The 27866-nt window shown below is 41.7% G+C and overlaps 1 protein-coding gene across 7 annotated transcripts in view; it reads right to left on the bottom strand.

Moving 5' to 3' along the window:
- The window catches only part of DLG2 (discs, large homolog 2 (Drosophila)), a 766636-nt gene that overhangs the window by 152871 nt on the left and 585899 nt on the right, over positions 1-27866 (bottom strand). For all 7 annotated transcript variants that reach the window (XM_014532211.1, XM_005884813.2, XM_014532212.1 and 4 more), the window contains one exon: positions 7610-7724. In XM_014532211.1, the coding sequence (XP_014387697.1) occupies positions 7610-7724 (115 nt within the window). The remainder of the gene's footprint in view (positions 1-7609; positions 7725-27866) is intronic.

The following is a 27866-nucleotide window of genomic DNA, read 5'->3' as shown; positions in this document are numbered from 1 at the left end:
ACATAGCACTGACTTCGGTTTAAATCAGGGGTCCTCAAACTACAGCCCGCGGGCCACATGCAAATACAAATATTGTATTTGTTCCCATTTTTTTTTTTTTACTTCAAAATAAGATATGTGCAGTGTGCATAGGAATTTGTTCATAGTTTTTTTTTCAACTATAGTCCGGCCCTCCAACGGTCTGAGGGACAGTGAACTGGCCCCCTGTTTAAAAAGTTTGAGGACCCCTGGTTTAAATGAAGCCAGGAGAGAAGCACTGGCATGCAAGCTCTGGGTACCCAAACATTTCAATGCCGTCTCTAGATCTCTTCTGGTCTCTTAAGTCTCCACTTTCTATCTCATCCTGTTAGACTGTTTCAGATACTTGCTCACGTCTCTCAGTAAGATTTTAAGAGGGGTAAGACATCTGAATACAAGCAGTTTTTATTTCTTGTTCTGTGGCAATGCATGGTATTTCTGAATGAAAAAATGGTGATTTTGCTAAACAAGAATATATGAGCGAATGAATGAGAGGCACTAAAAAGGCCATTGCCAGCCAGCCCTCTGCCAAGTAGTGGGCCATGGGTGCACAGAGCTGTCTGCGCTGTGGCCTCTGGGAATAGCTGCTGAGAGCATCTTAAGTCCAAGTTTGAAGAGGAAGATAAAAATCTGACTTATGAGAAGTCCACAGATTTCATGGCTTTGTCTTACATGCCCTTGAGAAATCCATAGCCAAGTTTAGTTGGAGACAGCTTGGTACTGAAATGAAGTCCCCTGACAGGCTCCATTCCACATTCCTACCATCCCTGGGTTACTGACGAGCAGTGCAGTAGGGGCAGGAAGTGGATTGGAAGGCTATACTACTGTTTAAAGGAAAAAAAAACAAAACAAAAACAGAGTCTCTTACTTTTAAGATGATGTATCTCTCCCCTCCCACCAAAATTAATCAGGTGAGAATATTTTTCCTCTAGAAAAAAAAAACCCATCAGGATGAAGAATCTAGGTTGAATTTATTTTCAAGATTTCCCTCAATGTAACTCCCAGCCTTATATCCTTAGAATAAAAAGACTAAGGGACTAAGGGTGTTGAGAAGGAAACACAGGATGAGCTTCTCCCTATCCCAAGCCCTCTCTCTGAGAGCAGCCTGAAGGGCCATGTAGAGCCAGATGTGCCCTGGAAATCCCAGTACCAGTAGGTAGTGCCTGTGTCCTCAGGACATGGCCAGACTCCCTGCACTTGGTGGCAGCCCAGCTACTATTGAACCTCCATAGAATTAATTACTCAAAGATCTTGACTTATATTCTATTTTTCCACATCTATATAGGAAAGAGAGTCTAGAAATGAATTCATTTAACAAGTATTTATTAAGAAGACATCGTTCCATCAAGCACTATGGCATGAGACATTAAGGATAAAATAAAATTGAGACATTAACTGAGGTTTGCAAGTCCAGTATTAAAACCTTAATAAAGACCAGAATGATAACTATTTTTTATAGATTAGCTTTAGATAACAGTGGTCTTCTGGGCAGATTTCACTGTAGGAACCCTTATAGGCATGTTGTAAAGATTAAAATAGGAAAATAACTGCAAGGTATATAACACATGAGCTATCAGGAAATGATAGAAAGATAACCTGCACACTGTTTGAATTGCTTACAGATATGGACTACCAGAATGCTGACGGAAGGAGGTCTGTGTTTGTTTTTAAATTTCTGTATCCTTAACACCTGCCTCAGACTGATACTTTGTAGGTAAGGACATAGACCATGTTTGTTGAATGAAAGCATCAATGTACTAATGAATCAATGTCTGAAAGTCTATGTTAAACAATGGGCAGGAGGCAGACCTAGGTGCATTGGTCTATTACAGCCTGTGAAACAAAAACTGTATTAGGAAGCAGCCACTTTGAGTTACCAACTTAAAGTAGACTTAGAACCACTGTGAAAAAGAAAGAAGTCCTTCAAATCCAGAGCAGGGGACTTGGAGGGGGTAAAGAATGCAGAGGGAAGTGGGTGAAATCATGGGGTTAGGGACATTGATGACATCTATGAAGAGCTGGAAGGGCCACTTATAAGCACAGTGACTCTTATCTGTCTCTCCAGCTGAATACTTTTCAAATCCTTCCTTTGGTTAGACTTTAATGGGGGATGAGCTGACAAAGCTGGACATTCTGGAGCCATAGAATTCTGGCCCTTCCCTCCAGCCTTCATGGTGTCTAGAAGAACAAAAATGTAAAAGGTTGCCAGGAAGCCTGTCCTCCTTCCCTCGTTGAAGGAGATCAAAGCGACAAGGGTGTCTCACCCCACCACTGAGGAAACAGCACCTTATTCAGAATCAATTCTAGGACCTCTCTTTGCTATAGGGGAAAAGTTGCCTTTATAATAAATGATAAAGAACACCAACATATACCAGTGGCTTCCCATGTGCCAGGTATTTAAATTCACCACTTTATTTAATGCTCACATCCCCTTTATGGTATCTTATTGTTCTCATTTCACAGAAAAAGAAGCTAAGGCAGAGAGACCGACTTGCCCAAAATCACTGAGCTAGTAAGTGACAGAATCCAGGAAACGTGTTCTTAACACTGCTCTATGTTGCCTCACACAGAGGACCTGAATGTCTACGCTCACATCCAGTCTAGCTCAGTGATTTTAAGGCAATTATTTAATGTCACTGAGTCTCAGTTTCTTTGTCTGTAAAATGGAAGAAATAGTCCCTGACTCTTCCAGTTGTTGGGAGAATCACATGGGAAAATATATGTAGAACACTAGCATAAGGGTTGACCCATAGAAGATGCCCAACCAATGCTTCCCTTCACTTCCACTTATTGATCTGTTCCAGGGATAGCTGGCTCCCAAATTGGCTAGAACACCAAGGGTCTGGGGATCCCAGAGATGCTAAGTGTGCTGCAGTGAAGAGGACCCTGTAGTTGTGCCATCTGCCTGGAACACTCCTCCTTGTTCACTCATCTACACGCTGTAGATAGTGATCCGTTCCTGAGTTATTAAATCAAGTTAATGAGATGTGACCTTCATTTGTTGTTTAAAAAGGAGGCAAGTAGAATGGGAAATAACAAAGAACGTGGTACATAAAAAGTATTAATAGTTTAATAAAAACATTTCTTTTAGCATTATGTGTATGGTACATGTATTTACTGGGTCATGATGATGAAGAATGTATTTCTTTGAGTAAAAACACTTAAAGGTCTCTGGGTGAACTCATCTAAGATCGCAAAGAATCAATTCAAATATCCTTGCATTCATTAGGAAGCAATAAAAATTCCAGGCCTTTCTAGAGCTTGCTTTTCACATCACATTGCACTGTGACTGTCTTCCCCTCACCTGTCTCACTCACTAGACGAGTTTTTTTTTTCCCCCGACAGGAAACACGACTTTTACTGCTGGGTCCTCAGTGTCCATTGTAAGTCCTGGCTCAGAATATACACTCAAAAAAGTGCTTGATGAATATATAAATAAATCATAGCAACTGCCTTTTAAAAGCAAATTCACAACAGAGGGGTTATTCACTTGAACTCTCCAAATCGATACCTTTTATGAAGACATGGACATGGGCCAAGTTTCTCTTTTACAGTCTTTCCTGTGACCTTTTATTCCCCATTGGAAGACTTACCTGCTTTTCTGTCCTCCCCTCCCCATTCTCTTCCCTTGTCACAGGTTATTGAGCTCTCTTTTATCAGGAGAAAGAATCTTTCCTTAGCAATTTGCACTTTTATGTGATTTTAATCCCCTTATACCTCTGACCATTCTTAGTAGCATTTAGATACAAAGGCCCATTCCTACCAGCAGCAGGAAAAGCCTTGTTCTCTGTTATAGGGATGCTTCTACCAGCTGGGAGGGAAGGAGGGGAGTGCATATGATAATAGGCTTGTGGAGAGCCGTGAAGTTCACACAACAAAAGCTGTATCCCTGTGGCTCCAGAGCCCACGTGCATCTATGTCTGAAGAATTGATAATGTACTTGTGGAGCATTTTGAAAAATATTTTATTCAAAATTTTTAACATTTTATTTACTTTCAAGGTTCTACAACTAGAGGTGTTTCACAATGCAGGAAATACACAGTACAAATAGCCCATGAAATTGAATGTTTCCAAGTCATTCGCATAGAACATGCACAGTCTTATCATTAGCAACAAGCAAGTCCATGCGTACAGCGCTACCAAAGCACTTCAAGCACCTTACACAGAAGATTAAGAGAAGGAAAATAGTTACAACTAGATTGGAAAACAGAGAGGGTTGGCTCAAGTTTAAAACCCTGCCTGGCTCAGATGTGGTAGTTCCTGCCCCCCTCTCCCCTGCTCAACACTTTCAGTCAAACAAATTGCTATCACCTGGGAGGATCATTTCTATAGGAGGAGGCCCGTTTCTGCATGATCCTGCGAAGATGCCTCCTCCTGGGCACAGCTGGGGCGGGGGTTGGGCGGGGGGGAGTGTGTGTGTGTGTGTGTGTGTGTGTGTGTGTGTGAGAGAGAGAGAGAGAGAGAGAGAGAGAGAGAGAGAGAGAGAGAGCGCTACAAGGGGGAAGATAAATATTCTGCTCTGTCAGCTTAATTGTTTATAACTGAACAAAGAGGCTGCTTGCTTTCCGATTTAGGTTTTGCTTCATAGAAAAATAGGAAAAACACTAAAGGAATCCCAAAGGCCCAGTGGCACAGTTTATCCTCTGCAAAAACCCCAAAGAGATTATGTTTGAATTTCTCTTCTCAGCTAACCTATTCCTAACCTAAGGGTCAGGTGCAGTGTTTACAGGAGCAGACTGGGAAGCACAGCAGAGATGCATTCAACAGCTGACTCCACCCACCTCAGCTGAGCCCCTGGGAGGCAGAGTGCCATGGGGAGAGGGGGGTGGAGATCTGACTCTGCCACCACATAGCTGTGGGGTCCTGGGCAAATCTCTTCCTTCCTGGGGCCTCAAGTTTCCTCTTCTGTAAATTAAGCATTAGACCTGGAGATAGCTAAGGTTCCTTCCAGCTCTAGAATTACATACAGCTAAACAGAATAAAGGATGTCATTAGAAGATCAAAGGGACATGCTCATTATCTGACAGTTATATAATCAGAGAAGCCCTGCTACTCATTTATTTTGAGAAAGCAACTAGTTGGTTTTATAAAAATAAGCATAACCAACGGGCACTAGTCCTATTCAAGCACTCTAGAAAAAAAGCAAGCATCTCTTTAAAAATCCTATAGCCAAAAATGGTGTTAAAAAAACAACAAAACAAAACCTGAACAACAAAGGTACAAACTTACCCAATCATTTTTAGTAAGAATTTCCCATAGGCCTTCCTTGCTAATTCCTTTACTTTTATTGCCTGTTTTGGGGTGGTCAGGGGTGAGGGACTCTGTTTTTGTCACATCACATGAAAATAAGGCCAGGGGATGCTGTTTTTCCCTCTGATTTTCACTCTATGCATAGCCTGTATCTTTTCCAATTCTATGCCCCTAGAAAGTCATCTAGATGCTGCAGTTAGCCCTCTACAGACAAAATACGTATTAATAATCGAACACTGGAAACCAAATACCATTTCTGTACAGTGGGGCCTTGACTTACGAGTTTAATTCATTCCGTGACGGAGCTCGTAACTCAAATTACTCGTATGTCAAATCTTAAAGTGAACGAGTGAGACACGTGATGCTGGGCTGATGTTGTGGCGTTCTCAACTCAACTCAAAGCAAAAAATCGGCCGAGAGACGGCTCGTATCTCGAAAAACTCGTTAGTCGAGACACTCGTAAGTCAAGGCCCCACTGTATATTGTAGAGAAATCATTTGGAGAATTTCCCATGAAGTGTTCACTAGTTTTGAGCTTTATTTAAAAGCAGTTTCTCCTTTCAATACAACCTCCAACTATTAGAATGTTAACAAGATAACATTACCTGAAGTCTTCAGATCTTTTGTATGTCACAGTTTTAATGACCACATTAGAGAATAAAGGGTTGATTCTGATTAACACTACTCTTTCAAATAAGTCTATGTAATATCATAACACGTCATTTAATTTTCCTAATCTACAACTTAATTAAAAGGACTAAACTATCATCAATATTTTCAGAAAATTTCTTCTAGTACATTCACATTTTGTGCATTCTATTTTTTAACAAGATACCCACACTACAGTAATTTTTCCTTCCAGATTTATTCTATATAATCGTTTCATTTCCATTAACTGATTTATCTCTATCCCATTAGCCTAATTGGCTTTTCCAAGTTGCTACCCAAGACCAAAACATTTCGAAATTTAAAAAATATTTGGTATCACAAAGACCAGCAATAAAACACAAGTGAGGAGAACAGAGATAGCCACTTTCCATCGTATTTGTGACGTCACTAAAAGACACGTTCTGGGGTGGTTCTCAATAGTTCCTTCCACAGATTACACAGAAGCATATCAAATAATCTTCCAAAATGCAGTTGGACAAATATAGAACATTAATATTCTGACTTTAAAAAATTTAAAATCTCAGGGCTTCTGAGGTACTGGAACTGCCTGGATAAGAAGGGACTCTATGCTTGTCAGAGTGGCCAGCAACTCGAGGCCCTCGAGAACCTGCCGCCTTCCGGAGTCCTGCTCCCTCCTTGGCCCTGCTGTGCCTACCTAGTACACACAAGAGATAACTTTATAGCCAAAGTGGAGTCAACAGGAAAAAATCAATTCAAGTACATAATTTAGTGTCTGTAACACACACACTCCATGCCCGGAAAAGACAGTAAAATTTCAACTGAGGAGACTATGACCTTAGGTGGGAGTCAGACCAGATTCTGGGGCAGATTGGCAAGAGGAGAATACAGTGAGGAGGGACAGACATGGTTCTTCCATTGGAACCTGGATTCATTGGGACCATGAATTAGGCAGCACCTTCCCCTTTTGGCTGTTAATACATTTATTATTTTAAAAAATACAGCTAGCACTATTGAAGTATATTTTGAAAGGAATACAGGAGACTTGTGCTAAGAAGAAGCACATGTTATAGTTGAGTGAGGATGGATCTTACTCAAGAGTGAACTATGAGGATGAAAGACCAGAAGGCATTTCAAGTTCCATCAATTTTTTTTTTCTGGTAAATTAATGAGTTTTGTCAGGCAAGGAATAAGTGACTAATGTAGTCTAAGAAATGATTGGTAAAAAGATGCCACAGAAGAAAGTCTTTCCACCAAAATTCGTTAGGGACAAACACATAACTCTATATACAAGACTATGTCTGATGTCAAATCAATACACCAAAGTTAATGCAGTAGATACCACACAGGTCTGGAGATGATTCCAGAATGCTTACTTCCCATACTGAAGGTGAGCAAATGTCCAGAGCATTGGTCCACATATTCAATTTATCAAAATTAAAAATGTTTTTTCTCATTATTTTTACTGCAACCTGTGCTAAGAACTTTACTCTGGATCATAACATAGTCAAAGAATAATGTGTTGAAAAGAATAACTTGTTAATTTAACATAATAGCTTTTCGGAAATTTCTTCAAAAAATGGTTAAGCTGAAGGTCTTACAGTGGTGTATTGGTGAGCATGGGTTAATAAGAACACATGATCCATTGCTTTTGTCTCGCCAAGCCAGATTGCTCACAAGGTGCAGATCACAGTAAGAAATGCTAGGTTGCCTACCTGACATAGAGGGAGCGTTTCTGATTGGTTCGCAGGGACCCGGACCCGGAGCTCATGCTGTGGTTCATCATCTGCTCTCGTAGGTCATGGATTTTGGCCTCAAATCGAGCGTAATCTGGGAGTGGAAAAAAAGGGTGTTAGATTTGGTTCTGTTCCTCCAGAGAGTTAGAAATGCTGCCCACCCGAGGCAGCCCTCTGCCCTGTTGTTGGTTCCTTTGCCAGGCAACAGGAAGGTGCACAATGAAGAACAGTGGACACTCAGCATTCACTTCTTTGTATTATTTACTTGCAGACATTCACAAGGGGAAAAGAACAAACTAGTTACTACCCCAAAACATAGCTAGGAAATATACTGCCATCCCAATCTGTGAAAAGTCCACGGGAGGAGGAGGGTGAGGTTATAGTGGGCAACACAAGGTATCTTGTGGTGATGGAAATGTCTGTCTTGACTGTGGTAGTGGACACAGGTACCTGCACACATGATCAAATGACATAGAACTCACTAGAAACACACACACACACACACACACACACACACACACACACACACATCAAACTGAAAAAATTGAAATAAGTTTGATGAATTATGTCACTATCAATATTCTAGTTGTGATAATATGCTATAGTTTTACCAAAATGTTATCATTGGGGAAACTGAATAAAAAGTACATGGGATCTCCCTGTATTATTTCTTACATCTGAATTACATGTGAATCTATAATTATCTCAAAACAAAAAGCTTAACTTAGGAGAGAAGGGGGAAAAAAAATCTATGGAACTACTAATGTTACCGAGTTTTTAGCGAGTCTCCAGTTACCTCAGCTGGATGGACCAGAGAATCAAGTATTTGTGATGATTCATTTTTGCTGTCCCCCCCCACCCGCCCCCTTCCCCCGCTGGAGGGCTGTTAGATGTTGATCACTTGGAAACATACCTCAATTTTACACTATAACTTTAATATAAAATCTACAAGATCATCAATTCTAAGACACAATATATTTAAATCAGCTTCTCAGGACACTGGGGTTAGAAATGGGGATAGAGGACACTTTCATATTAAATATATTTTAGAAATATTCAAACTTAAAAAATATATGGATCTAAAAAATAAGAAAATATAGGTATTTTATATTATTTTTAATAGAAAAAATGTTTTTCCAATATACAATTCTACAATGCATTATCTGTATATTGTATTGTTTTTACCACCCCAAGTCAAGTCTCCTTAAACCTGTATAATTTTGTTAACCAATGTCACCCCAATAAGTTCAATTAAAAAATAAAGAAAAAGAAATAAAAGAATATTTTTGACAGATGTCAACCCAGTAAAAATAAAGAACAAAGGTTTTAAGACACTTTATAATACAATCAGCATACAAAAAAGAAATGGCTTTTGAAGTTTTGATATTCTTGATCAAAATTTGTTCTATCATGTCTTTGATACAATAGTGTCTTTAGGAAAATCCAGTCGCTGAAAGGCTCAATTTATCCTCAAGATAAATGTGAAAATGTTAACTCAAATTATAAATGAGTCATTTAATTACAAAGAAACTCATCTGAAAAATTTTAACAGAGGTTCTCAGTACATTTCAAAAAAAATTTGATTTTTAATTCAATTTATTCATAACTTTACATAAAAACAAGTATGACTAAATGTATATAATTAAGATGATCTACTTACAGTGTCTTTGAAATTCATTATAAATAAAAAGCTCCATGAAATTAAACTGAAACTCAATTTACTGAATACCTATAGATTGGTTATTGTGGAATGGAATTTCATAAAATAAAATATTTGGCCTTGTTGTTCAATGCTAGCCAACAATGACGTCTGAATGTTAAGTATTTTTAAAGTTTAGTACTATAAAGATAAAACCAAAATGATTGATGGAAAATTTTTAGTGCTTAAGTAAAGTCTGTTGTTATCTAGATTTATAAAGCTCCTTGTTTCAAACTTAGCTTTGAATAATTAAATTCTAAATGACTGAATAAGCAGAACACATGTTGAAACTAAACTCTATGGACCATAATTTAAGACATTTACCTCATCCCATTTTATCAGGGAGAGAAAACATTTGTAACCATTAATATAATGGTATATACGGATTAAATTCATTTTGTGCAAGTCATATTTTCTTGCCATCTAAGAGAGTCATTATCGCTGGCCAGATGGCAGAGGCTGTGCTCAGGGCTGCGTGGGCATTATTTCATCTTATTTAAGTTACAAAACAAAGTCCATGGATGTTGTAAAATTTGAACCATATAGAAAAGCAAAGAATAAAAATTGAGAGGTTCTCTTGTCTCGTCTCCCTTTCTCTACCTTCTCTTCTCTCTCACTGCTGTCCTTCCATGCTGCTTATCCGAGAGGTACATATACATGTATGCACATACATGAGATCCTACCTTCAATCTTTCCCTACCTTCAACCAAATATATAAACACGTTTCTTTTAAAAAAACCAAAACATTTTTATTGATTTCAGAGAGGAAGAGATAGGGAAAGAGAGATAGAAACATCAATGATGAGAGTGAATCATTGATCGACTGCCTCCTGCACGCCACCCATTGGGATGGAGCCCCCAACTGGGCATGTGCCCTGAGTGGAATCGAACCATGACCTCCTGGTTCATAGACAGATGCTCAACCACTGAGCCACACTGGCTGGGCACCATGTTTCTTAATATCTTAACTCACATTCCATAGTCTGTAATTTATTTAGCAATTCTCAAATAGGTAGATATTTTTGCTGTTGTATGTGCACACATTTATGGCACAGGTTAATTGAGAACTATAGTGCAAGCAACGGCCAGAGCTTTTGCACAACATCAAACAGCCCCCATTAGCATTTCTCAGAGAAGATAATCTGGCCCAGGACACAGAGTGGAACTCTTAGCTTCTTCTGATCCACGATCCACGCTGCCACTTGATAAATACCACCTACCGCCCCCTCCTCAAACCACTAAATCTTCCATCTATTCCCAGGCCTCCCTCCTTTACAACTTTGATGACCTCACTACCATGCTAAAACCCTGGAATGCCACCTCCAACTGTCCCCCCTTAAGCATCTAATTCAGTGCCAGTCTCCTATCGCATTTGACCACTTTGCTACCCCTTGCACCTAATTGCAGTCATTTCTGCAAGTGCCCATCGTCCCCACTGGACTGAGCTGAGGGCAGAAGCCACGTCTCACTTTCCTTGGAATTCCCTTTCTAACATCATGTCGGGTATGCAGGCAGCATTCATAATAGGTGCTCGATAAACATTTTCTGAATGAATAGGTACATAATGAATAAGGAAGCCAGCAGAACCATTAAATGAATTCATTTATAAAATGCCTGCAGGTACTGAGATTGCCTCTTTTTTTTTTCTGACACCAGACAGTTTATTGTGAAAAGCCATGGTGTAGGAGGGGAAGGCTGGGATGGACAGGACCAGGGCCCATGTGGGGGGATTTAGCTGGACATCAGGCATTCCTCCACGCAGGTTTAGCGGAAACCATCATGGATAAAACCCCCACAGGGCAGCGCTATGACTGCCAAGCAGGAAGGTTGGGGTGGGGGTGGGGTGCCCCAGGCACTGCTGAGGCCCTTGGTCAGCAGGGTTTCCACGTCAATGGTCTGAAAGCAGCACCTGTACCTGCGCACAGGACCACCAGGAACTTCTGGAAGTTCCAGGCAACATCATAGCGGCCTACCTGAGACCAGGTGATGAACTTGGGGTCCTTCAGGAGCGCGGTGGGTTCGGGCAGAGCATCCCGCAGGAAGACGAAGAGAGGGTGCGCCTGCGCGCTGCCCTTCACCTTGCACTTCTCCAAGAGTGTGAGGGTGGGCTTGAATCTGCCACCAGGTCTGACGCATCGCTCGTTCTTGGCGTTCTCCTGATGCCCGAACTAGTTACACCTGAAGCCAACCCAGCCCGAGCCCCAGGCGCTCTGCAGCCCATCCACCTGGGTGCCGCCCCGATCATTGTGCTCAGAGATCATTGTGCTCAGAGCGAGGCCACGTTCTCAATGAGCAGCACCTGGCCCCGCAGGGAGCCGGGCATCAAGGGCTCCCACCGCCAGCTGAACTGCGCAGGGGGCATGGGTATCAGAGGAGAAAGGGAGCGCTGGGAACTGAAATTGCCTATTTGGAATATTAAGATTTTTTTTAAATGAGGAAAGACAACATGCTCCTCCTTTTTTCAAGGCTAGTTGTTCTAATTCCAAGGCTTTATTCCTGTCGCATCACTGCCACTCCCGAATCCTGTTGTTATTTTTTCTGTTTTCTGGGCAGTTTCTGCCTCTCCCCATCTCAGCTGTGTCACACACTGGAAGCATTTCTCTGATACTTTACCTACGATCAGCACTTTGCAAGGCGCTTCTAGCTGCCACATTTTATATATCACACCAGCATACTTGCTTCAATAATAAACTGTGGTCTCCTTACCGTATGGCTCTTTAGAACTCCCAATTTTCCTCTGCCAGGTGCCAGGCTTTTGAAACATTGGTTCTACCTCATACTGGACAGTGCTGACATTCCCCACTAGGGAATGGGAAGTATTTGTTGTACTGTGTCATATTGCATTTGTGTTCATTGGAATATATTCTACTCTCAACTTTTCCTCTTTGAAAATCCTGTTTATCACAAATCCTGTGTGCAAAAGTGCTTACCACTCTCTTTTGGCCCTTTTTGAAAAATAAAACAAAAACAAGTAATTTCATCAGAGCAAAAACCGTAAGATCTGGGTTTACAAATATAAATGTTGTGTGTTTGTGTGCATGTCTATGTGTGTGTGTGCGTGTGTGTAAGACAGTAAGTGACAGAAACAGAGAGAGGGGCTGTCTCTATCTTCTCAGAGATGAAATCAAGATGATAGAAATGCTCTAGAGATAAACAAGAAAGCAGGTATGTAAACTGTGTAATATATCTTCTTTATATTTTACAATAGTATTGAAAATATTTTTAAATAAGTTAAAACAAAATCTAACATTACCGTGTCCATTTAGTCTTAATCCCGTCTCCTTTCCCCATGTGCTCTTCCTTTTTATTTTTTGTTAATCCTCACCTGAGGATATTTTTCCATTGATTTTTAGAGACAGTGGAAGGGAGGGGGGGGGAGAGAGAGAGAGAGACAGACAGACACACACATCCATTGGTTGCCTCCTGCACGTGCCCCAACCAGGGCCGGGGATGGAGCCTGCAACCAAGGTACATATCCTTGACCGGAATCGACCCTGGGACCCTTCAGTCTGTGGGCTGGTGCTCTATATACGGAGACAAACTGGCTAGGCTGTTCTTCCCATTTAAACACTTTGCAACCAAATTGCTACCACTCAGGAGAACATTCAGGTGAGATTTTAAAGTGCTGTGATCTGTATATCATCTAAAGGGGAATTGACGATTACTGAGCACATGTAATGAGCTAGTAGCTGTGCTACATACTTTAATTTATATTATTTCTCCCAACAAAGCTCTGAAGTAGGTGTGTTATTTTGGAGATGAGGAAACAGGTGTAGAGATGTTAACGAACTTCACCAAAGTCACAGAGCTTCTAGGTAACAGAGCTCATCAGACACGAAACTGGCATTCAACCCTGGATTTCTATGAGGCTAATTTGTTTCCACTCCATCATCACACTATTATAACATCATAACTCTCCTCAGTTCTCTACCCCTCCCTCTTGCCGTCTTTGCTCTCCTTGCCTCTCATCTACTGCATTCATTCTGTGCATGCTGGTCTTTCATGCACATAAACTCCTTAAAGAGTGAGGATGTCTCACTCATCTCTGTTCCCGACCTCTCGGTCTATCATTCCTCCTTCCCTACACACCGGGCTGTCTCAGGTGCTTGGCATATAGGTTTGAAGAAGATAGTGAAGGAGTTTGCTTCCAGAACGGGACATTGACAAGAAAATGAAGCCTGATAATGCCGAGGGAGGGAACTGAATGGAAGAATCAGGGCCTCTTCTGTCTTGCTTTGCATGAAACAGGTGCCTAGGAAATGCTTTTAAAATGATGTTATCTCGTGTTTGTTTCTTGGCTTTTCTTTCTCTATTAACAAGACACAAATCACTGAAAACCAATTTCTAGGCAAATGTTTTAGGAGTTTCAAGAGGCATTACCTCCAGCTCAGTGATTCTCAACCTGTGGGTCGCGAACAATGAAAATACATCCTGCATATCAGATATTTACTTTACGATTCATAACAGTAGCAAAATTACAGTTATGAAGTAGCAACAAAAATAAATTTATGGTTGGGGGTCACCACAACATGAGGAACTGTATTAAAGGGTCACGGCATTAGGAAGGTTGAGAACCACTGCTCCAGCTAGTTCTTTTCCCCTGTATGCGTGGTAAGCCAAGTTGTTAAAAATTTGCACACTCTTGGATACCTAAATCCGGTGGTTCCTGACTAGACACATTCATATTGGGATTGTGCCACTTGCTTTCACTTGGATGATGGCTGGTAACAGCAGATAGGGTACAACACGTGGGTTATATCGATGGGGTCAGCCTGGCTCTGCCACGTATCAGCTGTGCATCATTGTGAAAGTTAGTAACCTTTCTGGGCTCAATTTTCTCCTAAGAAAAACAGAAATAATAATTGTATCTACTTGAAGATAGAAAAACTGGAAAAATGACAAGAGAGAGCTGATGACCTAAAAGGGTCATTGCTTGCAAAAGTCAAGTAAAATGGAAACCTGTGTCCGCTCCTGGAGCCCCCAGTTTTCTCCTAAGAAAAACAGAAATAATAATTGTATCTATTTGAAGATAGAAAAATGGGAAAAATGACAAGAGAGCTGATGACCTAAAAGGGTCATTGTTTGCAAAAGTCAAGTAAAATGGAAACGTGTGTCCGCTCCTGGAGCCCCAAATACAGCCTCACTCTGCCTGTCATCATTTGATGTCTCTACCAGGCCACAGAGGCACGAGCTGCAGATGGCCGTACTTTGGAATATGTGGCTCCAGAGTGGAACTGCTCACTGTCAGGGCAGCCACTAAATGGCTGCTTGGTTCCTCTCACAAGTCTTCAGTGATTAGGTCAAGAGAATGACGTCTCATTCCAAAGCCGCTGCAATTTCCAGGAATATCAGTGACCTCACCCATCAGTATCATCTCAAGTATTTGTGCTACTGATGAGGCAAAGACAAGAGTATAACACTGTGCACTACGCACGAGATGGGGCTCTACCATACACTTGCAGCCTTTGCAAGTTGTCAAGGGTGATGGAGGAGACCCAGAATGCAAATCCACCTTATCATTCCCACAGGAGAGGAAGCATTGCCTCCTGTGAGGAGGCTGGGATTGCTTAATGCAGAAGGAGTGATCTCCATTGATTAAAGCTGCCCGACAGCTCACATCTTCAAAGCTCAGATGGCCAAGCTTGTGTCTGAGAGAAGGAAACAGCAAGCTCAGTAGTTATAGAGCCGTGGTTGGCAAACCGTGGCTCACGAGCCACATGCGGCTCTTTGGCCCCGTGGCATGGGCCACGAAGTTTCAATCGCACTGTACGTGCGCACCCGCACGTGGTATTTTGTGGAAGAGCCACACTCAAGGGGCCAGTTTGCCGACCACTGGACTAGAGCATGAAGCCATGGGACTGTCCTTTTCCAGGTGAGCTGGGGGGTAGCCTCTCCTCCACAGTTATGACCTCAACCAGCTGACTGGGTTGTCAGTTACCAGAGGAAGCAGTGAGCAGAAGGAGTAGGAATAGGAGCTCTAAGCTGGGAGGCCAACTTTACATCTTAATCCTGTCATTAGTAAAAAACAGACAAACAAACAACAACAACAAAATCAGGGTCTTGGAAAGTACCAAGCCTCAGTTTGCTCATCTGCAAACTGTAGTGATTCACAAAGTGGTTTTGCAAATCACAATGAGATTTGACAAAAGGCGTTTTGTAAAAGATAGTTGTTGCTATCAAGACAAATGCATAGGTGGTCCTTAGTGGCACTAATGAGGATAGCAGCATCCTATTCCTGTTCGCTCATCACGGGCACTGCACAGCTTTAAGAACAACTGGTGAAATCACAGGCTGCAGGCAGGGCTTCCGCACATCCAAGCAGGGGTTCTGCACATCCAAGCGGCAGAGGCTGCTTTCCCGCCGAGTTACCCATTTCCACACCACAGGGGAAGTGGTTTGAAGAGACCACCTGCTGCACAGCAGAGAAGCGCTGCTTTTTATAGACTAAACTGCACTAGAAGCTTTGGGGAAGTTTATAAGCTAAGAAGTTCAAGCTTTGGGGCACCACAAAAGGGCTAGGGCAAATGTCAGTGGTGTGTAGGCTACTGAGGTTCGAATATTGTTTACCCGGACATGACTGTCCTTGTCACCTGCGTGCATGGGAAGGATGCACAAGAGACAGGGTCCATCTGTTCTTAGCACTGCATCGGCTCACTGGCCCAGGAATGAGATACTGGTGAGCAGTTGTAAAATGCTTCCATTTCTTTGGGGGGGGGCATCCTTTTTTCATTTAATCAGCAAACATTTTTTCCAGGGTTTATTATATGCTAGGCACAATGCTAATTGCTAGGGATACCCAATCCACTGGACAGATCTTTGCCTCAAGGGGCTCACAGGCTGATGCCTCGCTGCTTTTAATTTTCTGGTTTCTTGTTGTGAATATGCCACTTAAATCCCTGCTCCCTGTGAGGAGTATCAAGCACTTTCTAGATGGTAATAGGATAGCTTTCTGGTGAGAAAAAGCCAATACAGTCAGATCCATGTTACAGCGGAGAAACGGAGGCAGGTTAAATCTATGTGAAAGATTGCGTGGTTACTGGTAGAACGAGAAGAGTGAGAAGGGTCTCAAAGTGGTGCCCGGGAGTCAGAGTTGTCGGATGGAAGTCTTGGCTCTGAATGATGCTGGAAAAAGCCCTTACCCTCTCAGAGATACTGTTTCCTCCTTATAAAATATGGGGTCATCTCCACCCCTGTGCAGTGTTGTTCTGAATATCTAACCCAGGGGTCCTCAGACTACGGCCCGCGGGCCACATGCGGCCCGCCGAAAACATTTATCCGGCCCGCCGGGTGTTTTTGCCGCCACTGCCTGTCCTGCTTAGCAGCCGACTTGTCCCGGGCCCGCAGTGCACATGTGTGGAATGTCTGAGGGACAGTGAACTGGCCCCCTGTTTAAAAAGTTTGAGGACCTCTGATCTAACCTATAAGGTACTTCATTATAAGCAGCATTGATTTTTAAAAGCCCCATCAATTAATAATAATTAGCACTTTTTAAAAGAGGGTGGACACAAGGCTCATTCTTATTTCACAAGCTGAAGTGTGTGGGTGTAGAGGGAGGAACATGTAATAAGTAAATAAAAGTGTTTAACACTGGAAAACCCCAAACAAATATACTATTGCTCTTTCTCACCTAGAAACTTAACTAAATAGTCACACATAAAAGGATCCGGCATAGATTACTGGTAATATTTCAAGTCCAAGAAGCAATACTTGTGCCAAAATTAGTTTGTATGAGGATGCAAAAATAATTCTATTTATATGGAGCTCAGAAAATAGTCAGTGGTTCCCAATTCACTGCCTCCTCTTTTCTCGTTGCCCTGGGATTTCTGAGCCAGACAGGCACAGAAGGGGTGCTGGAGGCATACCCTAGGCAAGTGGTTCTCAACCTGTGGGTCGCGACCCCTTTGGGGGTCGCCTAAGACCATCGGAAAACACATATACAATTACATATTGTTTTTGTGATGAATCACTATACTTTAATTATGTTCCATTTGTAACAATGAAAATACATCCTGCATATCAGATATTTACATTCCGATTCATAACAGTAGCAACATTACAGTTATGAAGTAGCAACGAAAATAATTTTATGGTTGGGGGTCACCACAACATGAGGAACTGTCGCGGCATTAGGAAGGTTGAGAACCACTGCCCTAGAGCTTTCTGACTCTGGCTGCTTTTCAAGTCGTCCTGCTGGGAAGAGTCCTGCTTTTGTGCACGGCTTCAGAAGCCCAGCTTCCCTCCCCTGTATACGTTGGAATACCCGCCTGCCTTCCGGAGCTGACCTCTGGCCACTGGAAGGATTTTCAGTGGATCTCCCCAAGCTGGTTATTTGCCTAAGGATTTTACTAGCCTGTTAATTCAACCCCAGACTTAGCTCATCTCTCAGGTTGCCAACCTGCTTCTGTGTTAAAGTGGGGACATGGAATTTTCCACTGCTAAACATTTACAGATGTCGTTTGGCTTACTTCTGAGCCACACGTGTGTGTGTGTGTGTGTGTGTGTGTGTGTGTGTGTGTGTGTATGTGATAGAGACAGAAAGATAAACAGATTAAAAACTGAATTCACTAGAATTAACCTTTAACCAGGAATATCTCTCCTGAAGTCCACAAAGGAAGAGACTGTATACACCAATCTCTTATACATTTCTAGTACTGAGCATTAATAACTCAGGGACACCATGAGGGCAAGACACTGCCATATTTTTTGTATCCTTGACAAATAGTTACCAGTTAACCAACGCTGATATAAATGTTTGCTGAATTGCGTGAGCTAAATAATGACTTCGGGAAAGTCATTATTAGTTTGCCAGATAGACTATGAAATGGATCAAACCTTTTAGAATCATTTTTTAAAAATATATATTTTTATTGATTTCAGAGAGGAAGGGAGAGAGAGAAATAGAAACATCAATGATGAAAGAGAATCATTGATCTGCTGCCTCCTGCATGCCCCCTACTGTGGATTGAGCCTGCAACCCGGGCATGTGCCCTGACTGGGAATAAAACCATGACCTCCTGGTTCATGGGTCAATGCAACCACTGAGCCACGCCGGTTGGGCTAGAATCATTTTTAATAACACACTGAGTTAAGGTATGTAGTCTCTCTCCCTCTCTCTCAGCAGAACTGGGATCATTTGTTTTAACTAGAACACTTTCCTGTGCAGTTTAGCTGGAGACCCTTTAAAGAGGTTCAGCCAAATGCTCAGGAATTCCTTAATGTGTGAAATGAAGTAAGTTTTATAGGCAAACAACAGTCTCAATCCCCAACCAGTTATTTCCTCCTGTGTGAGTATAATTCTGAAAATTAGATACATCAAATTTCAATTTGGCTTCATGCAAGCTGTGTTTTATAGACTCATAAAGGCAGATTTCCTTTGATTATCAAAATTATTGCAAAATGGAGTCAGCACGGAAACTTTTTGAATTTGACAAAGCCTGTGTCTTCAGACAATTGGAGTAGCCTGGTATAATGCTATCTCTTTTAAGGCTCTGAAATAAATCGGACCCAACTTTGAATCTGATGGTCACTACTGATGCATAGTGTGGATTTTGTGCAAGTTATTCAACCCAGGGAAGACTTGGTTTTCTCAAGTGTACAAGAGAAAAATAACACCTACCTCATCATATTGCTTGAAAATTCAATGCAATAGCATTTGTAAAGGGCATATTTCAGTGTCAGGAATAGACTAGATGCTCAATTGTAAAGTGGGGATAATATGAAGACCTTACTTACAGTAGAAAGTTGCTGTGAGGATCAAATGAAGAAAGAAGCATAAAAATATTTCAGGAACTGAATAGTCCAGTACAAAAATAAAGTGAGGAAAAAAACAATTTATATCAACATAGTCTTTTTTGAAGTTCTAGTCTGCATAGCAGACTATTCCCTCAGTACCTGAAATTTGTCTCAGATGCTGTAGAATTTGATTTCTGTCTTGCTCATGGAAATAAACCACATAGGGCATTATGTATAAGTAAATGTGAACTCTGGGGGAAAAACGGAAACTTGTGCTAGCATTAGGGCCTAGCTGCCAATGGCGATTCTCTCTGAAGATGTTGCTGGCAGGTTGGGTGAAAGGCTCAGAACTGGGATGCACAGGTTGTAGCTTAAATGGTGTGATTTGTAGCTAATGGTGCATCAGAAGAAGAATCAAGGAGCTGTGCCTTCTAATTTAAGGCATAGTGCTTAAGACTACATCCAACAGAGAAGAAAGCCTTCCTCAGCAAACATAAATATTAAATCCTCACTGGATTCGTCCTGTTCTCTTCTTTGTATTAAGATCCGGGAACTAGAAGCTAATATAATAATGTTCAAGCTTCCGGTATTCTTCTGCAATAATAATCAGTTAGATCTTGCCCAATGAAAAGGGTGATATTCTTGCCTAATTATGGACCAGAGCAGAGAAAGGAGATAAAGCAGCCTGGCTCTAGAGGTAGGCAGGTTGGCAGCCCCATTGGTGTGACTTATAGGTTACAAATATCTGTCTTGCTTCTACAGCATTTCTATCAGGTTTATCCTTTAATAGCATCCTGAGACGTACATATACACATGGTGGAAAACCCACTACTTCTAGATAAATAGAAGCACAAAGGGAAGAAAACAAAGGGAAAATCAAGACTCAGAGAGCCTAGATAATTTGCCCAAGGCCACCCAACAGAGCTGGGACAAAAATTCAAATCCTCTAGTCCCAACCTCGTGCAGGGCTTTCCCCCTACATTGAATCTACACTTTCCTCCTCAAGTGACTGTACTGTTCCTTCCTTTGCTCCTGACATGGGCAGGTCCATGGCTGTCTCCGACTGGCTTGGTGACCCTAAGTAACCATCTAATAACCAATTTCTGATAGAACTATAGATTCCTATCTACAGTACATTCTATAAGGTAGGTCAACAATATCAAAATGAAAAGGCTTTTTTTTTTTCAGTCTCTCCAATACACTTCCCAAATGAAAGCGTCTCATTAGTGCAGTGGTCGGCAAACCGCGGCTCGTGAGCCATATGCGGCTCTTTGGCCACTTGAGTGTGGCTCTTCCTAAGCCTTAGGAGTACCCTAATTAAGTTAATAACAATGTACCAACCTATATAGTTTAAGTTTAAAAAATTTGACTCTCGAAAGAAATTTCAATCGTTGTACTGTTGATATTTGCCTCTGTTGACTAATGAGTTTGCTGACCACTGCATTAGTGGGATTCTGGGTTTAAGACTAGAAGTCAACGGGAAACCAGGGCTTAGCAGGTTCTCATTGGTACAGGTTCTCCAGACTTGGGGCTGACTGGCAGGTTCATATTGCAGCCGTCTGTCCAATGAGCATGCACGAAGCATTTATCAGGGTTGTGGGGAGGCCAGAAAGGCCCTGATTCTGATACCTCCAACTCTGCAACAACTTGGTGCTGGGACCCAGCAGCAGCCACAGACAGCAGGGCCATGCTGTAGAGAACTCGAAAGCTTCGGGTGGGAGCACTTCATCAATCTAAACTCATGTAATAGACTGTGGGCTTCTCTTGTCCTTAAAAGTATGTCTTTCTTACTTTCTTGTTGTTAAATGTCCTTTTTATACTTCAGAGGCATAACAGACAAATGGAATGTATAGTCTTTGCTTGGATCCTGATTAGGAAAAAGAAAATTTGAAGTCATTATGGACTGCATACTAGATCATAACAAAAATTATTTTTAATTCTGTTGGGTGTGATAAGAGCACTATGGTAATATAAGAAAATGTTCTTCTTTTTCCTCTATCATTTCCGAATATTATAGGAATAAAGAGAGATCACGCTGGGATTTGTTTTAAAATACATTAGCAAAGAAAATATTTTAAGTGATATATGGTGTAAATTGGCTAACTCTTAACTACTATTGAATATGGTTGAAAGTACATGAGCATTCATTGTATAAGTCTCTCTATTTTTGTATATGTTTGAAAATGTTCATAATAAAAAATTTTAATTATTAAAATATTATACATCTCAATTTGATAAAACTCAAAAACTGACAACTCTGTGGCAGTGCTCCTCCTAGTAGAGTGGGCTGGGAGTGACAGGGCCTGCCACCTCATGGCCCTTCCACCTGGGTGGCCCCAGGTGTGTCACTCTGAGCCCTGATTTCCTCATAGTGAAGCAGGTATAGTACACCTAGACCTAGTATCACTGTGAGATGCATTTGAAGTAAAAGCCATGCAAGTGCTCTGCTACTTGAATGCATCTGTTCGGTCAGCAAACATTTTAAAAAATAGATATTTATTGTTTTCGGAGAGGGAGGGAGAGGGAGAGAGAGATAGAAACATCAATGATGAGAGAGAGTCATTGATTGGCTGTCTACTGCATGCCCCACACTGGGGATGGAGCCCGCAACTCGGACATGTGTCCTGACCGGGAATCGAACCGTGACCTTCTGGGTTCATGGTCGACACTCAATCACTGAGCCACACCGGCCGGGCCAGTCAGCAAACATTTTTTGAGCATCAACCATGGTAAGGCTTTGTGCTAGACACCAGTGATAAAATGATTGAAATGTAGTTCCTGCACACAAGGACTTTCCTTTACCATTATCTAAAGTATACAGTGATTTCTACAGTGAGGGCAATTCCAGAACTAGCTCTGGCCTCTAGTCTGAATACTGTCGACAATTCTTAATAAAGGCAAGGAGGTCTCTGCTTAAGTCTCCAGCTCATTTCTTTCTTGATCTCCCCTCTCCTTTGGTTCCCTCATTTTCTAACTTTTGACATTTTCTCAGTTTCATTCTCTCCCAGCTATAAAATATCATCCATGCTGTTCCCTTTCCCTGGAATACCTTACCCATTAGCCTTCATCAAGCTTCTCATCCTTCATCAAGCTTCTCATCAATGTCACTTCCTCAGACAGCCCCCTGAGCTCTGACAAGCCCTTCCATCAAACACAATGGCTATTTCTTCACATACAAACCTATTAAATTATCTATGAAGTGCTTGCTTATTACTTGTGAGGTACATAGTAGATGATTGAGAAATGTTTGGCAATTGATGGAACAGAACTGCTGATATGACTATTCCTTCCTCATCTTGATAAAAAAGTGATCTAGCCATTTTGAAAATGTTGAGATTTTGGTTACGATGTTCTACACCTCCAAGACTCACCTAAAATAATTTTCATTTTACAAGTGAGGTAAAAGAAAAGAATCACCAGAGATGAGAATTGAGAGAATAATTTACCATCCACTCCTTTCTTATCACAATTTTCTGTTTCTGAAGCCTAAAATCACCTAGCTAGATTCTTCTCCAATCCTAAGATTACCTTTTACTCCTGGACATGCTATCTGTGTTTCTATTTATCATCTTAATATTGCAAGTATTTTATGGAATGCAACCAGAAAAATCACATAATGAGAAGTTACCCATAGCTCCCCAACACACAAACAGAACTTTTTAAAAATTGATGGTAACAATTTCATGCTCCGTTTAGCTATTTCCATGGCTTAGGGGAAAAAAATCTTTTGCTTATTTCAGTAATTTCTTTTTTCTATAAAAATGTTCCCCTGATGTTTGGCAAAAAGATCAACGAGAAAGTGAAGAACTCCCCGGGTGAACATGAAATTGGGGTTGTCATGTAAGTAAGGACAAGCTGTAACCCTATACTGTCTTCTGCACAGTATCACTTGCTAAGAAATTTGAACTCTACAACAAAGATAACATGGAACCACTGAGTGGCTTTTAAGGAATATATTTGTCACTTAGCCAAAATGACAGTTTGCCACTTTGTCATTTTGATAAAGAGACTGGACAGTGACAGTAAAAAGATCAGAAACCTGAAGGTCGTTTAAGTCTTTTTCAGTGGTCTCGGTGAGAGACACTGGGAATGGGAAAGAGGGGACAGGCATTTGGGAGGTGTCAATAGGGACCTTGTGGCTAATCCAATGTGTCATATGACGAAGAGAGTGGAAGTGTGCAGGGTTCCTATCTGAGGGGACATGCTCTCATGCCAGGCTTTGTTAATTCCAGTGATTGGGAGTGCATGGAGATAAATCTTTAACAACTGAAGCAATTTATAAACCAGATACGTTCCTGGGCTTATGAAACTGTTATAGATGAAGGTTGCGCTACGATCACAGTGAGATGGGGTAAAACACACACTAATCTGATCATTCTATCCTCTAGGCCAGCCGTGGGCAAACTACGGCCCACGGGCCGGATCCGGCCCGTTTGAAATGAATAAAACTAAAAAAAAAAAAAGACCGTACCCTTTTATGTAATGATGTTTACTTTGAATTTATATTGGTTCACACAAACACTCCATCCATGCTTTTGTTCCGGCCCTCTGGTCCAGTTTAAGAACCCATTGTGGCCCTCGAGTCAAAAAGTTTGCCCACCCCTGCTCTAGGCCCTTAGGAAAATTAGGAAATAATAAAAGTGAGTGACCATTCAAATTGACTTTTATGCACCAACAAATAAAAAGATGCTACAGGAAAACTGATCCCTGGAGCACCGAATCAGGCAAATGTATCTTTCCTCCTGATTAATAATTTAGGAAGGAATTCCAAGCATGCTGCCACTGGAGGTGCAGAAGTAGCTCTTATAATTAGACTCTTATAATTAGACTCTGATGGAACCCAGGAGGGGGAGCATCAGAAAGCTGCCAGAGCGTGGTGTCACTTATCTGCCGCTTGCGCAACAAAAGGCTCGGAATTTGGAAGATGTGGGATGACTGAAGCCCAACTCTGGGGGTTGATTCAGCACAGTCACATGTTAAGTTCTTTCAATTGACATTTGCTGGCAAATGTATTCTCCATCTCCTTGAGTTGGGGCCTGGGGAATATCTATGGTGCTTGCCTCGGGATGGCATTTGTGCCTCCAATTCAACAGCTGGACATCAACACACTCCAACAATGTCCCTCTTGATTTAAACTCAAGCACAGCTGGTTTCTATAGGTCAATCTAAGGATCATATTTTTAATACAATCTAGTAATGTGTGCCCTGTTTTAGAAGGAATGTCCAGATCCACAAAAAGTCACCAAGCCCACTCTGCCTGAGAGAGAACACCAGCAGACCAGCAGGTCGCTAGTTGGCCCACTCTGGAGTCATTAGAACACAAGAGGGTGTGAGAAGAACACTTTTCACGCAGAAAGCCAGTTTTTAACAGGAGTTTAATAACCATTGCCCACATTGATTAGTGTCTTTCCTATTTTGAGATGTTATCTAACTCATTTTGTGTGTGTTTTTCCCCCAGTCTTATCTCCTAAAGCTATATCAAACAAATCATCTTTCCATATAACCCTACAGGTATCAAGAGAGGAAAAAAAAAGGAAGAGAAGATGGAGAAGGAAAGGGAAGGAGAGGGAAGAGAAGGAAAGTAAGGAGGAAAGAAGGAAGGAAAGCTCTCATTTTCCCTTGTCTTCCTGTCTTTAGATAAAGTACCCCCTCCCTTCTCACATCCTTCAGCTGTCCCATCCCACCACTCAGGTTAAAGCCCCTGCTCAGTTCTGGAAGTGAAGGGGAGGAAGAGGCCTGGGTGCAGGGGTGGGGAGGAATTCTTCATCACATTATATATTTTCTCTAATACCCCTGTTCTCTGTGTAATGTCTTACCCCTACCCGGATCCACATCTGATGCCTCAAATCCAGAGATTCCTTAGTTCAGAGGTCGGCAAACTGCGGCTTGCGAGCCACATGCGGCTCTTTGGCCCCTTGAGTGTGGCTCTTCCACAAAATACTGACTTCTGTGCATGGGCCACGAAGTTTCAATCGCACTGTACATGCGCGCCCACATGTGGTATTTTGTGGAAGAGCCACACTCAAGAGGCCAAAGAGCCGCATGTAGCTCGCGAGCCGCAGTTTGCCGACCACTGCCCTAGTTCAATCTCTCTAAAGATGAACTATCCATTTGCTGTGGTAGGCATGGTTGGTAGGTACAAGAGGGAATCTGGGTCTGCAATAGTTTCCTATAAGATTTTTGAATAACGTTTGCATTTTCAGTCCTCCCCCACATGCACACCTTCAGACACCCAAAGCCTTAATACCTGAATCCTCCCAGGATTCTATATTTCTCATTGGCTTCACATCCTTTGTAAAAACAAAAAATCAAAAACAAGACAAACAGCCCAGCTGGTGTGGCTCAGTGGTTGAGCGTTAACCTATGAACCAGGAGGTCACAGTCAGGGCACATGCCCAGGTTTCGGACTGAATCCCCAGTGTGGGGCATACAGGAGGCAGCGGATCAATGACTCTCTCTCATCATTGATGTTTCTATTGCCCTCTCCCTCTCCCTTCCTCTCTGAAATCAATAAAAAATATATTATGTAAAACAAACAAAACCAACACCAAAACAAAACAAATAAAAAAACCCCAGTCTCCCACCTGTGAAGGAAAGAATCCAGTTCTTCCTCACTGTGTGTTTCTTCCCTGTTGCATCTCCATTACTACTCACACTACTCCCACAATCACACGGGGCATTATATTCACAACATTTCTGGTCACCAAATGTGTGCAGGTTTCATAGCAATAAACAATTCTGGACACCAGGAGGGTACCTGAGAATTGTACTCAAACCTGACGCTATCTACCTGGAGATAGCATCAGATTCCACAGGTTAAGGGCTCAATCCTACAAGAATGCTCCCCCACCCCCATTTCAGATGCCAGTCTCGTCGAGCCCAGGTTGTCATCTGTGCTTCTGACCCACTGGCTATAGGTCAGAGGCTCCAACAACCCTATTCCCAGGTTTGATTAATTTGCTAGAATAGCTCACAGAACTCGGGAAGCATTTTACTTGCTTTCACCAGTTATTATAAAAGGATGTGATAAAGGATACAGATGAATATCCAGATGGAAGAGATGAGTAGGGCAAAGTACGTGGGAAGGGGCATGAAGCTTCTGTGCCCTCTCTGTATGAGTCAAGCTCCCAGCACCTCCATATGTTTGCCAACCCAGAAACTCTTTGAACCCCCACTTTTTCATTCTTGTGTGGAGGCTTTGTTACATAGGCCTGCTCTATCATTGATTCCATTTGTAGCCCTTCTCCCTTCCAAGAGAATGGAGAACAGGCTGAAAATGACAAGCTTCTGATCATGGCACGGTTTTCCAGGTGACTAGCCCTTATCTAGGAGCCACTGAGAGGAAGGGAGAGGGAGAGAGCAATAGAAACATCAATGATGAGAGAGAGAGATAATCATTGATCCACTGCCTCCTGTACGCCCCACACTGGGGATTGAGTCCACAACTGGGCATGTGCCTTGACCGGGAATCAAACCATGACCTCCCAGAGCCGAATTAGAATGAAAGACACTGCTATCACCCAGGTCTGCCTTTCCTTCCAGAGTCAGCTTAAACATGATCTCTTTTCAGGATTCTTTGACCACCCCAAGAAGGAGCCGCCTCCTCCTGCCTCAAATGTCTATGGCATGTGGTGCCTATGTTACTTCTACAAGGGTTAGCACAGTATCCGCCCCACAGTATTGTAGTTACTTTCGTATGAATCATATTTTTCACATCAAACTAAAACCTGAAGGAGAGCTGGCTTAGACATATTTGAACCCCACATAAAATTATTTGTGGCAACACATATTTAATGCTTAAGGTGCTCTAGAAACACGCAGCGCTTTGTGTTTCTATTTCTTTTAATAGGTAAGTCGTCTGTTTGCTACACGCATCCTTAGTTGCATGGCAAACTCCTTCTTCTTTTAAAAGTCATGGTCTATGTCCCTTTAATAGTATGTCTTCTCTGAACTTGCCCCTTAAATGGAATTGATCATACCCCTCTTCATCTTACTCTAAATCTCACACATACACGCATTGTGGCATTTGTGACATTGTTATACTTGTTTGTATGGTGTTGCTTTTTTTTTTTTTAAACTGGCTTCCCCTGCTAATGTAAAACTCCATGGAGGAAGGCATTATGTCTTACTTAATTCTATATTCAGCTCTTACTACGACATAATAAGTCACATAATAAGTGACCTAGGACATAATCGGTGCTCAATAAATACCAATTGCATTAAATAAAAACACAAAGTTTGTAGCAAAGAAAAAAAAATCTCAGAGGGAATCCCAGATGTACATTCTTACTTCCAGGGTGACTAGGAGCAAATTACTTAACATCTACAAGTTGGAAATAATGCCAACCACAATTACAAGACTATGATGAGGATAAAAACGACAACACATGTAAAAAGAGCTACACAAAGTAGAGCCCAGAAAAGGCCCATTCCTCTTATTTTAAATTGAATATTAGCTGGAGACCAAATTGTTTATGCCTTTTATGTACTCAGGTTTTAGCAGGGCTTTCTAAGCCAATTTAGGACAACGTAGTGTTTGAACTAACTCTTTTGTCGAGTTGCTCTGTTATCATTATCTGATAATGGTGGTGATGAAAAAGGGGGAAAAAGGAGAAAAGGTTGGAGAAGGAGGAGAAAGAAGAGGAGAAGGAGAAAAAAAAAGAGGAGGAAAAAGAGAAAAAAGAAAGAGGGAAGGAGGGTGGAGGAGGTGAGGAGGAGGAAGAAGAGAGGAAGAGGAAGAAGAAAGCTTCCAGTGTATTCAATTTATTCTAATTAAATCACTAACCAGGAAGTCTAATTTATAAT

This window comes from Myotis brandtii, unplaced genomic scaffold (assembly GCF_000412655.1).
Source record: "Myotis brandtii unplaced genomic scaffold, ASM41265v1 scaffold86, whole genome shotgun sequence".
Taxonomy (NCBI): domain Eukaryota; kingdom Metazoa; phylum Chordata; class Mammalia; order Chiroptera; family Vespertilionidae; genus Myotis; species Myotis brandtii.
Note: the sequence above shows the minus strand (reverse complement) of the source record. Positions and strands in the feature narration are given on the sequence as shown.